At 31.1% G+C, this 14,673-nt stretch overlaps 1 protein-coding gene across 1 annotated transcript; it reads right to left on the bottom strand.

Annotated features, from left to right (window-relative positions):
• Positions 1 to 3,058: 3,058 nt before the first annotated feature.
• On the bottom strand, positions 3,059 to 8,490 carry LOC148312887 (uncharacterized). Its single transcript, XM_088271547.1, has 8 exons — positions 7,880 to 8,490; positions 7,695 to 7,809; positions 7,444 to 7,611; positions 7,066 to 7,363; positions 6,406 to 6,606; positions 6,151 to 6,316; positions 5,909 to 6,039; positions 3,059 to 3,284 (listed from the first exon to the last, which is right to left on the bottom strand). The coding sequence occupies exons 1-8, from the start codon at positions 7,937 to 7,939 to the stop codon at positions 3,131 to 3,133; spliced, it is 1,293 nt and encodes a 430-aa protein (XP_088127673.1). The 5' UTR covers positions 7,940 to 8,490; the 3' UTR covers positions 3,059 to 3,130.
• Between the last annotated feature and the right edge of the window lie 6,183 nt (positions 8,491 to 14,673).

The raw sequence follows: 14,673 nt of genomic DNA, 5'->3' as shown, positions 1-14,673 counted from the left end.
TACGGTCGGATACTTTTTGAACAGACCTCGTATATCCAATATAGAGTGGAAAAGCAAAACATAACCCGATAATTGTATAGATTTTGCAGATCCACACATTTTTTTTTTAGATATTGTCCCCTGGAAAGCTAAGCTTCAATTAACATTTAGCCATAAAGTCACGATGGTAGATTTAATATTTTTTTAAAGAGATAAATTTTCCAAATGAAATGGTACATTATTTATTGCCAAGCGAATCCATTTTTTGCGGATCGGAATGTGATAAATTCTATCACACCAAGGCTAAATAACAACATTTGAGATTCAAAAGATCTGTTTCTTTCTCTGGATACTGAATAAATAACATTAATTGAATCCGATGGTCTACCAAAATATTTGACTTTATTTTCCCCTATTATTTATGTGCGACGACTTCTGTGCAATCTCCAAAATTGATAAATGAGGGCACGTAGTTCAGCCTGCTATATTCGGCCATAATGATATCTGAAAATATTTAACAACAAAAAGAGAAGCTAATCTGTTGCATATTCATAGGTCATATAAAAAGTATGTGCGGTTTTTTGCCACTAGATGATGTTGATGCCCATATATCAGGCAACACTCACCCGATTGTTTGAAATGAACATGTGCTTAAAAGGGGACATTTTAGTCTACATTTTTGGAAAAATTATTTCATTGCTTTTTAAAAAAGTTATATTGATTTGAAAATGAATTAAATATCAGAAGAAATACACTATGTGATGCCTTTTTACTATAAAAATGTTGAAAAATTTGCCGAAAATTTTATGAAGTGTACGGTAAGAATGCTTTGAGTAAAAGAAGGACCCAGGAGTTGTTTGCTCGATCCCGTTCCTAAATTTCGATGTCAAAAATGCATCTCCCTCTGGTCGACTAATCATACAAAAAGTCAATGAAATTTTGAAACTGGTGGAGCAAGACTGAGATGCAAGCTGTCAAGAAATAGCGGAGACACTAAACATCAACCACATGGCAGTTTGAAATCATTTGAAAAGAGCAACCTACAAAAAATAGGGCCAATGTTTGGGTGCCACATGAATTAACGCAAATAAATTTTATTGACCGAATTACCATAGTGAAATGCTGCTGAAATGCAACGAGATTGAAGCGTTTTTGAAGCGAATCATTAAAAACCATAAAAAGTGGGTGAAATACGAGAATATCAAATGCATGTGATAATGGTCAAAGGCTATTGATCCTCCACAAACAACTTCAAAGCTTGGATTATCGGCAAACAATGTTATGTTGAGTGTTTGGTGGGATTGGAAGGGAGTCGTCCATTATGAGTTGTAACCTGGCGAAACCATCAATGCAATTCTGTATTGTGTACTATTTGACCGTTTGAACGAAGCAATCCAGAAAGAACAACCAGAATTGGCCAACAGAATGGGATTTGTGTTCCATCATGACAATGCCCGGCCACACACATCTTTGATGACTCTGAACTAATTGATGGTACTTGGTTGGAAAGTTTTGATGCATCCACCATATAGTCCGGATCTTGCACTGTCTGATTACTACTTGTTTTGGTCTTTGTAAAAATCTCTTGATGGTAAAAAATTGGTTGACCAAAGAGTCGCTAAAAATCTCTTGACCAAGTTTTTCAACGATAAACCATAGAAGTTCTATTCCGATGGAATTATGAAGATACACAAAGTCACAATAATAGTGGCCAATACGTACTTGATTAAATTTCATTTTCAATAAAGAAAATTTTTGTTCAAAAATGTACCAAAAAACCGCAGAGACTTTTAATATGACTCAATATTTCTCCATGTGAGAATGTCAATGATAAACTATATGTATTTAATTCTTGTCGCGTTGCTGTTGTGTCGTGTGCACAGGGGTTATCGTCTTTACATATTGTCTATTCAAAAGGTGGTTACCAAGCAGCCACTGATATAGCTGATAAACACTGTTATTTATAATAGTTCATACGTACTTCTAATTTACTTAAGTAAAATTAATTAGTTTATTCTAGAAATGAATATAATAACTTATTTGCCACCGTTGACGGATCACCGGCTGCTTGGAAACCAGTGTTACAACTTTAAATAGTATTTTAAAATTGTTTACTATTTTCAGTGAAGTGTGTCATATAATTATATTATTTTTAAATCCATTCTTTAACATATCAATATTTAAAAATATAAAAAAATAGAACAAAGTGCAGACTATTTACTGAATTTAAGTCCTTATTTGCATATTGTAACTCAATTGATGCTGGCGTGATATGATTACTGGTCAATTTACTTCAAGTGCTAGCATAAAAAAGTTATTTTTGTAATTTTATTTAAAATTATAATTTATTTCTATAATCTTGAATGCCAGAACTAGAGGTTCAAATCCACAAAACATCTATGTAATATAAATAAATTATAATAATTGTATTGTGAATAACAGAAATTAGTTATAATATTTTCAACATCTACTTATATCAATCCTTTTCCAGCTAAATATCATCAACGCCAGTTGGGTTCATCTCCAACAGGATAATAATAATAATAATAAAACCCTTATCCGCACCCCAATGGTGCATAGGGCACTGCTTCATATGAACACAGTGTTATCTTGATCGTTTACACACGAAAGAAAGGTGATCAGCCCTCCGCTTCAGGTACCAGTCCTGGGTAATATTGGATAAATATTACAGTGAAAAAATCACTTATATTTATTTGACCCCCCTGGGAATCGAACCCGGGACCTCCAGAACGGTAGCCGAGCGTGCTGACCATTACACTACAGAGGCGGACAAAAACATAATCTGAAAGAAACCAATCCAAAGACACCAGTGTCGAGTAGATTTACTATACATGATGATATTTTGTTGGGAAAGAGTTTACATATGTTACAACCCGTTCCTAAAAGCGTACTAGAGTTAAAGTTTAATAATATTTAGTTACAAAAAGTTCTATAGTTTTAATGATTTCAAATTTAAATTCTAAATTAATAACAAATAAAACAAAGCATAATACAAATGCCTGTGATAATCGTCATGATATATTTTTTGGGTGTTCGAGTTTAAATAAAAACACTTTGATTTTCTGCAAAGATAATTTTACTTTCTACAAAAGAATATTAAACACATTTGTATATTTAAAAAACAATAGGCTCAGCTCCTTTTGGTCTTCTTGGTTTTTTGAGTTTTTATCTTATCTGGTTTTTCAATCTGTTCTAGTTTGCCGGTTCCAAAATAATTATTGTAAAATACCACAAATGCAATGAAGCAAATAGTGGATAAAATTGCGATGTATTCACAACGGTTTCTAAAAAACAAACATTTAATGAAAGAAAAGTTAGATACGGTATATCGATCGTGATAAAGCAACATCTTGTAAGCCACTTACAATTTTTTTTTAGCGAATATAGATAACTGCAAGTGCCTCAACACTAGTACTTTATCATGAGCGATATGCATAAAGGGAATAGTTTTGTTAATACTGCTACACAAGCAATGTAAGTGTAGCAACAAGTATTTTATACTAGGTAAACGGGAAATGAATGCTTTTTTTTTTTAATGACCATTTTCAAAGATCATTTCTGCTTCTGGCAATTGTCTTCCATTTGTTTTGTATTATATTATGCATTTTAATAGTAAAAATGCGTAATTTGCAGTTATTTAAAATTGTAAAAATTCACTCAAAATATATTTATTTTTAAATATCATAACTATTCCATTTAATAACAATTGTAAGACAAACTGGACTTTAAATGTCAAAAAGTGTCATAGATGGGTTAATAGATTAAAATTTAGTTAATATTTGATCTGAAAGTAAAAGACTGAGAAAAGTGAATGACATGTTGATATTTATGATAATTTAGAATACAACCTGTTAATTGTGCAGGAGTATTTTTGGAAAAAAAGTAAATCTAGAGCAAGGAATATGAGCAAATGCGAGTCCGCACCAACCAAAAATCATGAATAATAAAATTTAAAGCTTAGACTACCTTACTATTGTACTTTCTATCACGATGATTTGTAGTATTCATTTTTATTTCATCAGAACATAATGAAATAAATTTATATTTTTGATGGAAAGAGGACTTGCCAAATATGTTATTTTTAAGCCATGTGATTATTCTGAAAGAGTTTACAAAAAGGTGGACAGGTCATATCCAATCACTTGTTAGATAAAAAATAATTCTCCAAGTATTAATAAAAAAATTAACATTCATTTCCAGTTTTACTAATACATATGTACTATGCATTTATTGACAAAAAATATTACTGACAAAAGCATATTATATGCAAACAGAATTCTTTTAAGGATTATAGGGCACCTTTTAAATTTAGTCCGTAAATAATAATTACTGGACACTACAGGCTACTTAAATTCATTTGTCTATAAATACGCTATATGTATATATGTAATAAAGTTATTTGTGTTTTAACAAATATGACATTATAAAAAGAAAAATTTCATATATTTTGAATATGCCTAAATTTTTCTTTATAAATGCTTAATTACTCCACTTAAAAGTTATTTGACTTCTTCATTTATATGAGATATCAATGAAATCTTAAAAGGAGATATTGTTTATTTAATATTTATACCTTTTACATTTTTTTTGTACTAAGAGATTAAAATAAAATCTTGTATTTTTATAAATGATATTTATCAAAATATTGTAATATTTTTATTTCAATTGATTATTTTAACTTGTAATGACATAATTTTTTTTTATATTTATGAATAAGAACATTTTTCCTAATGTCGGTTATTCATGTTTTGTTTATTTTTCTTTTGTTAAAGGATTTTACTCTGTAAAAATCCTGATATTCTTGATTAATTCTAAGGCTGTGTTTTCCTAATTATAATGTCAGACTGATAAAAAAATATGACATTTGGCTAGAGAGTGCCAGATTCAACATAAGGGAGAACGGCTGTAAGAGTGTTATGGTTCCATGTGAAAATAAACCATTTTGAATAAAAAATTCTTATTATTTACTAAACCATAGCCTGCCCATAAAAAAATTCACTAAATAAAGTAAATTAATTCATATAAAAAATCACAAGAAAATAGGTATCCATAATAATTTTTTATTGAAATCTGTAAGGGTGGTGACTGACCAGAGCCATTTTGTCGTAACGTAACACATTACGATGCGAGCATTCGTATAGTCAGTACAGCGAACCGAGTGCTTCGTCCATAGTTTTGGATGCTCGCCGCGAGCAATGTTACGACGTTATGTTACAACGAAATGCTCCGGTCAGTCACCACCCTAAGAAATAACACTTTCCGGTCCCTAGGTGGACAGTTACACATTCCAAAGAGCAAAAACTTGTTAGTCTTCTACTCCACATACTGTACGATAATAGATACGAGTGAAAAAATATGTGAGCTTGCATTTTAACTTAATAATAGTAATGATAATTTAAAAAAAAAAGCAGATAATTTTTTTTAAATATAAGAGATTTTAAAAAAACAGTATGATATCCCTCCCGGCGGAAACTACTCTATTGAGGAGCAATTTCCTCTACTACTGACTCTTATCCGCACACAATGGTGTATCGTGTACTACATGAAATTGATACAATATTAATTTGAATGTTTGTAGCGATTTCACAAAGAGAAATACATATTGGAAAAAATACAAAATCCTTGTTTTACAGGAGTTAATAATCTAAGTAGTCAATGTGCATAGATTTGGTCATTTACTGGTTAATTGGTCAAGATAAATTCATTTACTGGGGTATCACTGCAGATACCATATGTGCAGAAGGCAATGATTAGATTATACCACATTAGACATAACTTCGAGACGCCGGACTGACCTGGGAGGAAGCCAAGGAAATGGCGCGTGACAGAGTACTTGGAGACGACTCGTGTTAGGCATATGCTCCACCTAGGGAGCGAACATGGAAAGAAGAAGAAGAAGAAGACATACCTGAACGGAGTACCACATATGGTGTACCATTTTGATCCATTTTCTGGTTTTTTGCCATTCGGTAAGCACGAAAAGTCAAAATAATCTTCATTGTAATCACTGGTACATAAAAATTCCCTTTTTGGTATAACCTGCAAATCGGATTAAAATTCTTTATGCTGAAAATATCAATTCGTCAACTTAGGAGTATTTTTTATTACTATGTATATTATGAAACTTTGGATATAAAAAATAATACTTACAGTCCCAAAAGCAGTCATCAGTGATACCATGTTTTCACATGGGCCAACTGGTTCATGATATCCGATAGACACTTCATTTTCCGGATTGTACCAAATGGTGAAAGCCAGATACGTTCCATAATGTACAATCAAGTGCAAAATCAGAGACCAATCGTAGCAGTCCACACTGAAATAAATAGGTACTGCATGTTACTCGAGAATAAAATAAAACATGTTAACTAATATTCAAATTTATCTCTAAATTATCAATTAAACCTTAGTTTTTCTCTCTTTCTTTGTGTTCTCTCTCCAGTCCAGATGATGCATAAAAATATCCCAAAAATCATAAAAAATGTTACTTCTGAGTGAATTTTCCCAAAATCATGTAACGGGTGATAAATTGGTAGAAAAAGGCAGACACCTCCGGGCATGCCAAGTAAACCAGTGATCAGAGCATAAGACAACTCCTTCATAAATCTGAAACAATTTACAATTGTGTGGTAAAAAACGATTATGATTTTATAAGAGTTTTTTCAAAACAAAAAAATGACATTACTGATTGGGAAGATTTAAATAATTCAATTAAATTCAACTTAGTAATTTCCTTCTAATTTTTTAAAATCCATCCATGTTCGATCTATCAAATTTTATAAAAATCAGACACAATGAGACTGTTTAAATCTGTTTTATATTTTATTACTGTTTATGCCTCACACTTATGATTATTAATTGTTTAGATATCTCTTAGACTAATATAATTTCTGCTGAATTAGATTTTTTATTAAAAACGAGAAATACACAGTTTTGTTCTGACCCTGTAGTAGAACATTATACATTCATCGTTGCATAGCTAACGAAATACAAGGAATACATTATGTGCAATGATTTCAGAAGAATAGATAGTTATAATAATAGATAACAATAGCAGAATCTTACCCTGAAGATTGCCATTTTTCAACATTAGCATTAAAAAGTTTTCTAGTTATATGAAACCAGAAAGTAAAGCTAGCTGCAAATGTAGCATGGAAGTAATAAGAGTTCCATGGAACCCAATAATGTCGGTCTTCTATGTTGGGATCTGTGTCGTGCCATGTCCAATGAACAAATTTCACAGCTACTATATCATATGGAATATCAATGAGTACCACAGTCAACCCGACAGCGAACGGCTCGGCCCATGATGGTAATTGGAGTCTAGAGACAGCGTACGCCGCATGGTATAGGAAAACGGAGTCTGAAAATTTCACAGGATTACCTTGAAAATACAATCTAGTGTAGCTGAATATTGTGGTTATGAAATAAAGCGTGGCTTACACAATAGAACAATATGAAGTGGAAACCTTCCTCCCAAGAATATGATAGGCGTTTGTGAGTGCCAAAAATTATCAATATCCGGCAAATTATATGAAACAGTTTCCACTACTAGACCATGGAGAATTGTAGCTAACCAGAGCCATGGCCACCGACCACCTCTTTTTAGTGCTGTAAAATAATTTTATTACATACCTGCTGGCTTATTAACACTGTACTTCTGTTTTATTGTATGTAGGTAAATATTTTCTCACCATGTATTAATGTTAATAGTGATCCAATTATAAAAACAATCTGAGATATGATATAAGTCGGCTGTGCCTTCCATAAATCGTTAATGTCATTATACCTGATAAACCAGTCTAAATTCTAAAATAAATATCGAATTAAAATCTTTCTGGTTTTAAAAAAAAATCAAAGATAATGATAATATACATACGTCCTTATACTTAATTTCTTTCAGTTCAACACCAAAACCACTTAAATTCAAATGCGACATTCTTGACGTTGATTGTTTCAAACTAAGAAAATAATGTAACCTTAAAACTACAAAATTAACTTTTATTCCTTATTAACAGTTTTTAATCAGATAAGATAAACAGGTGGGTGTCGGGAGTACCCACTTCGTGACAATCTCGTGTCAAGTCATTTTTTGATATTGTAATTCACTTTATGTCATTATAAGATGATATTAAATGAAACTATATTTGAATATTTTAAAACCCAACAAACAGTATTATTATTAGGTATCCCCATTTGAAAGTTTAATCTTGTTGACACTATCTCCGAAACTTAACCTCAATCACCTCAACTGCGCGCGTAAACGCAAAATATATTTTATAAGGTACATATTTGGCTACACGATAGATAAACTTTGCTTTTCCATTTAATTTTTATGATTATGAAGAAAAAAAATTACAGACTCCTAGCTTCGTTCACATCCATAGATCAAGTCATACATGCCCTCCAATTACGTAGACTTTTGACACCACCATATTTAAGGCTCTGATGGATCTGGTCTTGTCAAGTCTTTTATGGCCGTCCTCGTTCTATTCTCCGATGTGTGTGTGTGTGTGTGTGTGTGTGTGTGTGTGTGTGTGTGTGTGTGTGTGTGTGTGTGTGTGTGTGTGTGTGTGTGTGTGTGTGTGTGTAAATAAATTTATCTTCAACCAAAGCTGACATATTATAAACTGTAAACATAATGAAAGAAAATATGTTTACGATTCAAAATAATTATTAAATTATTTATTCATGCATTTAAAAGATACAGCTTATTTTATGTTTATTAGTAAACTTATCAGTTTTAAAAGCAAGTTAATAATTGTGGCTCCCAAGTGATAAACACATTTAATTGGAAAAAAACATTTTATTTATCCTCTAATAAAAATTTATTTCTTTTCTTATCACATACATATATTTTTTGATAGTGGAAATTAAATTGAAGTGTGAAAGAGGAGAATTTTTATATGCGCTTTTGTAAAAATGATAATAAGATTTTGATTACCCTTACGCAATGTTGTGTAAGAAAAAGTATACTCAAATAAAAAAAAATGGTGGGTAACTTTTTTTCTATAAAAATCAATTCAAGATATCAAAAAATTAAAATCATTTTTGCATATTTACTATTCCCCTTCTCCCCTTCTTTGTTTTATGCTCTTTACGTATAATATATCTCTCTACGCATAGTACTGAATAGTAAGTACATACGAGGAATGTTGGGAATTACTTTTACAAAATTTCTTTTACGCATTGTTAAATGGATGCTTATTTTTTCCTTATTTTTGCACCGCTTTTCCTTATTTTTGCTATTTTATATAAAAAACGACTAAAAAGAAAGTTCAGTGTATAACTGAGACTAGGTGTTCAGATGGTCTCAATGTTAAAATATTTTATTGATATATTTTATGAAGTATAATAATAAAACCTTTTCGTTATCTTATCTTAAATACTATCCCCCAAACATATCATTAGCTTAATCCTAATGTGTGAACTCCATTTAGGCTCTTCTCATTAGAGTAAAAATGTCATCAAATGTTTCCTAAAATGCACTATTGTATTCTTAAAACATATAAGTACATGGAACACAACAAAGTGTATTTTAGGAATCTATAAATTGTGTAAAATGTTTTTACATTGTTCTGTAATGTAAGCCCAGATGAAGTTAGACTCTTTAGGGATTAAGACGACGATATTAGTTTGTTTTTTTTTTTGCCCAAATTATTAAAGTAAGTAAATTTATTACTGTTATGAATTACTCAATTCTTCAATTCCTTTCTATTGAATACACAAATAATTTGGGCTTGTACATAACATGTAGATCTATAATTTTGATCTAAGAATACAAGATTAGATCAAATGATAAGTGAAATGTTGCGGCTTTATGTATGTACTTGTAAGAATATTCTAATAAGATTTATTACAATATTGTTGCTGCGCAAATGTATTTTCCGTCTGATGAACTCATTAAATCAAATTGACATTCAAGTAAATGATAAGTACTGAAGTATCATCAATAATTATTATACACAAGAACATAGTGACAGGCAATAAGATAAAAAGTAATGGCTTAGACTTTATACTTATTTGCTAATGATTTCTTCATAACTAATTGACAACATAAATAATGAAATGGAGCAAAATTTTCCATTGATATGGTTTCAAATTAATACTGCAAAATAATGCTATTACATACTTTTTGAAAGAACAATGAACCTCTATTTTTCTACATTCATAATAATAAATTTTATAAAATCATTTTAGTATTCTCCAAATGGAGATGTAGGTTTTAAAATGATCTAGATTTTTTTTTTTATCTAAAGCATTTATAAAAAAGATATATTGCATTCGAATAATAGTTTGGAATTACAGTAATCTGTATAATACTTCTCGCTTCTTGTCCTGTCTATGTACTGAACTCATACGCTAGGAAAAGGTAGAATATCACATTGTATATACTAGATATGGGTAGTCAAATAAAAAAAAGGGAACTAAATAATGACTCTATAAAAGAAGTAGTTACTTAATTCAGTTTTTGGATTCATTCATTTAAATCTTATCATGCTATCATTACTATATCAAGGAGATACAGTTGAGCAAGGATACTGCCCTCCCGACTATAGAATAGATTTATTATAAGATGAAATAAAGTGCTAAATGATATCCTCATCGGATTACTATATGAAGAAGGTATGATTCAACAGGGATATTGCCCTTCCAATCGTAAAAAAAAATATATCATGAGATGAAATATAGTACTAAATGACATCCTTATCGGAATACCATATCAAGGAGATACAGTTGGGCAGGGATACCCCCTCCCGATCATAGAATAGATGTATCATAACTAACTAAAAAACTAACCATCACGCCGCTTCACCGCAGGGGTAAGCAGAGATAATAGAATGCCACACCACTCTGTCTTTGCCTCTTCCACGTTCATGCATCTGCTCATACATACCCGCCGATTGTTACGACTCCTAACCTGACCGCTTTCAAGTATTTGGCATACCTGATCGTGCCAAGTTTTTCTCGGTCTCTTCCTCTGCTCCTTTTTCCAATTACATTCCTCTCTTAAATTTATTTTACCGTTCTTTCCTCACCCATTCGTTCTACATGTCCAAACCATCTCAACACACCTTTCTTAATTTTATCGATAATGCTTATCTCAGCTTTGCATTCCTTCCTTATTTCACTATTCGAACATCTATCATACATCGTTGTCGCACATTCTTCTGAGAGATCGCATTTCGACTCCATTCAGTCTACTTTCATCCTTCTTTTGCCAACTCCACGTTTCACTTCCATACATTAGGGTTGGAACCAGGACTCCCTTGTAGATGTATCATAAGACAAAATATATTGCAAAATGACATCCTCATCGGAATACCATATCAAGGAGATACGATTGAACTGGGATACCCCCCTCCCGATCATAGAATAGATGTATCATAAGACAAAATATATTGCAAAATGACATCCTTATCGGAATACCATATCAAGGAGATACGATTGAACTGGGATACCCCCCTCCCGATCATAGAATAGATGTATCATAAGACAAAATATATTGTAAAATGACATCCTTATCGGAATACCATATCAAGGAGATCCGATTGAACTGGGGTACCCCCCTCCCGATCATAGAATACATGTATCATAAGACAAAATATATTGCAAAATGACATCCTTAACCATATCAAGGAGATACGATTGAACTGGGATACCCCACTCCCGATCATAGAATAGATGTATCATAAGACGAAATATAGTACTAAATGATATCCTCATCAGAATTCTAAACTTTATGATCTTTAGAAAAATCATTTCATTTCCACCATAATATTTTCCCCGATTCATTCAAAGTGAAGCGTCCATCAAGGTAGTATTTTACGAAAATTGCGCTAAACAAATTATCCAAATTTATTATTTCTTAGAGTCTACTCAGTTGTAAGTCTCACCTTATATTTCTTATGCACGGTTCAAACCCTCACCTTATGGTATCACATTCAAATTTCAGTTAATGGTTGGATCAACTGGCAGTTTTTTGACATTTGTGACAGGGTGATATTTGTGCTTTATTGAACGTAGTAGAATATTTAATAACTTGGATAAGAATCCACTCAGTCTGTGACTTTTTATAGTAACTCTAGATTTACAGTGAAACCTCCATCTATCGTTTTTTAAGGGACCTATTAAAATAAACTATGAATGCAGGAAAACAATGAATGCGGGATTAAGAGGTCAATACGCAAATAGATACGACCGAGTGAAGATACCATCCTCCCAATCTGCATAACCATTCGTAGGCTAAAATTCTGAGAAGAATGCATGTTTCAGATGCAAATGTATTTATTAAAAAAATATATATACAAACCTGAATAGAATTTAAAAATTACTTTTGTTTTTTAACTGTTTTATTTTCGTAAGTCAATAGTATATTTTCGGCTTTGCAAATAGTATTTTTTTCAGCATCGGTTATTGAATGTGCGTTGTAGAAAGTTTTCTTTCAAAGAGTGTGCACGCTTCTGGAAATGCAGGTACAGGCAGCGGCTCCTTTTCATCAATATCGACCTCTCCTGCTATCGGTTACACAAGCTTTCGATAGTTTCTATCCCATACGTTGCCGTCCAATGTAAGAAAATTGGAAATAATGTAAAAAAGCAGACAAAATGTATAAAATATGCAGCTTAATTCGAACGATAAATGGTGATAGAGAAACAATCGATGCGGTTTAGTTTAGTATGAAATTAAGTCGGGATAGAAGAAATAAACGACACATCCGGGGAAACGATTATTCGAGGAACGATAGATAGAGGTTTCACTGTATATTAATTTTCACATTATTACATTGTGGTATAATAGGGTTAAGAAAATCTAGATATCTATTCAAACCGGTATTCGTCTGAATAGTAAATACATGGAGACAGGCATTTAAAATAAAAGAAACACGCATTATAGATAGTCAAAAGTTTTTATTGTGCAATTATATAATTATTGCAAAAATGGTGCAGACAAAATTTATGTTTGTAAAGATACAAATTGAACAATAACTCGTTTTAAATTCAATTAAAAATGCAGATCGATAAATTCAATTTTGAATAATAGTTGAGTGTATACATCTATAAATTTTTTAAACACACAAAATGAAAATTCTCATAATAAAACATAATTTTTATTGAAAGCTTAATCTAACTTAAAGGGTAACTCACAAAAGGAGATTGATTACTCTTTTACTCTTTCAATACCTTCTAGATCATACGGTATAATAATATGGTCTTCGCAACAGTGTATGTGATTCGAAATTGAAGAAAACAACACGGTCACAAAATAGTAATTTTTGTTTTTCATTTTAATTATTTGAAACAAGATCTATAAGTGAATATTTTTATCAAAATTTATCAGTGAATAGCTAATAAAATCATCTATACACATTTTTTTTACATTATCCGTAATTTAACAATTATGGAGAAAAAAATATAGTGGTTAGTGAAAACTGGTTTACCAATAGGGATTGATGCAACATTGCTTAAACTTAAGCCATAGCTTTTATAATATAAAGCTGATAAAGAAGGCATTGATTTCATACATAATTTATACCCTGAAAATGATCCTTGTAGTCACAAATTATCAACAACAAAATTTCAAAACATTTTAAAAATTAAAACATACAGGGAATGTAAAATATAAAACAAAATATACACCAATATCTAATGCTAGGCTTATGTAAATTATAAAACATGAAATAAAAATCAAACATAACTTTTTTATGCTAAGCATACAAATGTGTTAAAGTTGACAACCTTATTGAGCTCTTTCGTATAAAGTGTGGAGGGTTGAAACATCTAACTTACTCAACAAAACATATTTTCTTCTTTATTTTATTTTGGTTCAATGTTCTATCATTATTTATTTGTTCATTATCATTAATAATATAAAATGAAAGGAAATTTTAATTCTTTAATTAGGGTTTCCTAGCTACGAAGTTGTCAGCATTACATAAGTTGTCAGACAGTCTATAGCCGACCCTTGGCATCCTAAACACAAGCAACCGCAAACCCAATTCCCATCTGTACAATGTTTGCAGGCGTCTCTTGCGCTCTACCAAAAGTAAGCAAATAGAACACTTATAAGCGTCTTCTGCTCTCTACTAACAGTATGTAAAAGACGCTTTTAAGCGTTTCCCTCAAACAATGTGTTAAATGTACCTATATTAATGTGATAAAATCTGTGTGGTTTAAATGTAAGAAATTATTGAAATGGTTTGAATGCAATAAAAAATTAAGTTCTTAAAGTAAACAATAACAACAACAACAACAACAACAACTACAACAAAAATCAAATTTTTAATCAATTTTTAACTTAGTAAATATTACTATTTCTTAAAATCTACTGTGACACGTGTTTTGATGCATTCCCGCATCATTTTCAAACACCGTATGTGAAGCTAATTCCAAATTTTAGAGTTGGGTCCTTGGGACGTTGAAGGTTGAAGAGGGGGTAGGAGCTGTTCCTTATTTTTATTTATTTATTTAATTTTTTTTATTTCTTATCAGTGGGAACATAGACAATAGGTCTATAGTCATTGTCATATTGTTAATTATGGATTGTTAAGTTACTACTAAGTAAAACATTAATTAAAAATGGATAGATTTTACCACAAAGTGACTGCCAAATCTATTAATGAAAAAATCGAATTATTTGAAATAGTATATTAAATAAAGAAAGTAATAAATA

The sequence above is a fragment of the Brachycentrus maculatus genome, unplaced genomic scaffold, assembly GCF_059751285.1.
Source record: "Brachycentrus maculatus isolate JH-2025_06_01 unplaced genomic scaffold, ASM5975128v1 h1tg000029l, whole genome shotgun sequence".
Classification (NCBI taxonomy): Eukaryota; Metazoa; Arthropoda; class Insecta; order Trichoptera; family Brachycentridae; genus Brachycentrus; species Brachycentrus maculatus.
The sequence above is the reverse complement of the archived record's forward strand: the minus strand, read 5'-3'. Positions and strand labels throughout refer to the sequence as shown.

What these genes read in the sequence shown, in the direction of transcription:
- LOC148312887 (XM_088271547.1), bottom strand. Translation starts at nt 7,939, where the DNA reads ATGTCGCATTTGAATTTAAGTGGTTTTGGTGTTGAACTGAAAGAAATT. An exon ending in AAGAAATTAAGTATAAGGAC is followed by an intron (nt 7,810 to 7,879) that starts GTATGTATATTA and finishes TATTTATTTTAG; the next exon opens with AATTTAGACTGGTTTATCAG. An exon ending in TGATGACTGCTTTTGGGACT is followed by an intron (nt 6,040 to 6,150) that starts GTAAGTATTATT and finishes TCCGATTTGCAG; the next exon opens with GTTATACCAAAAAGGGAATT.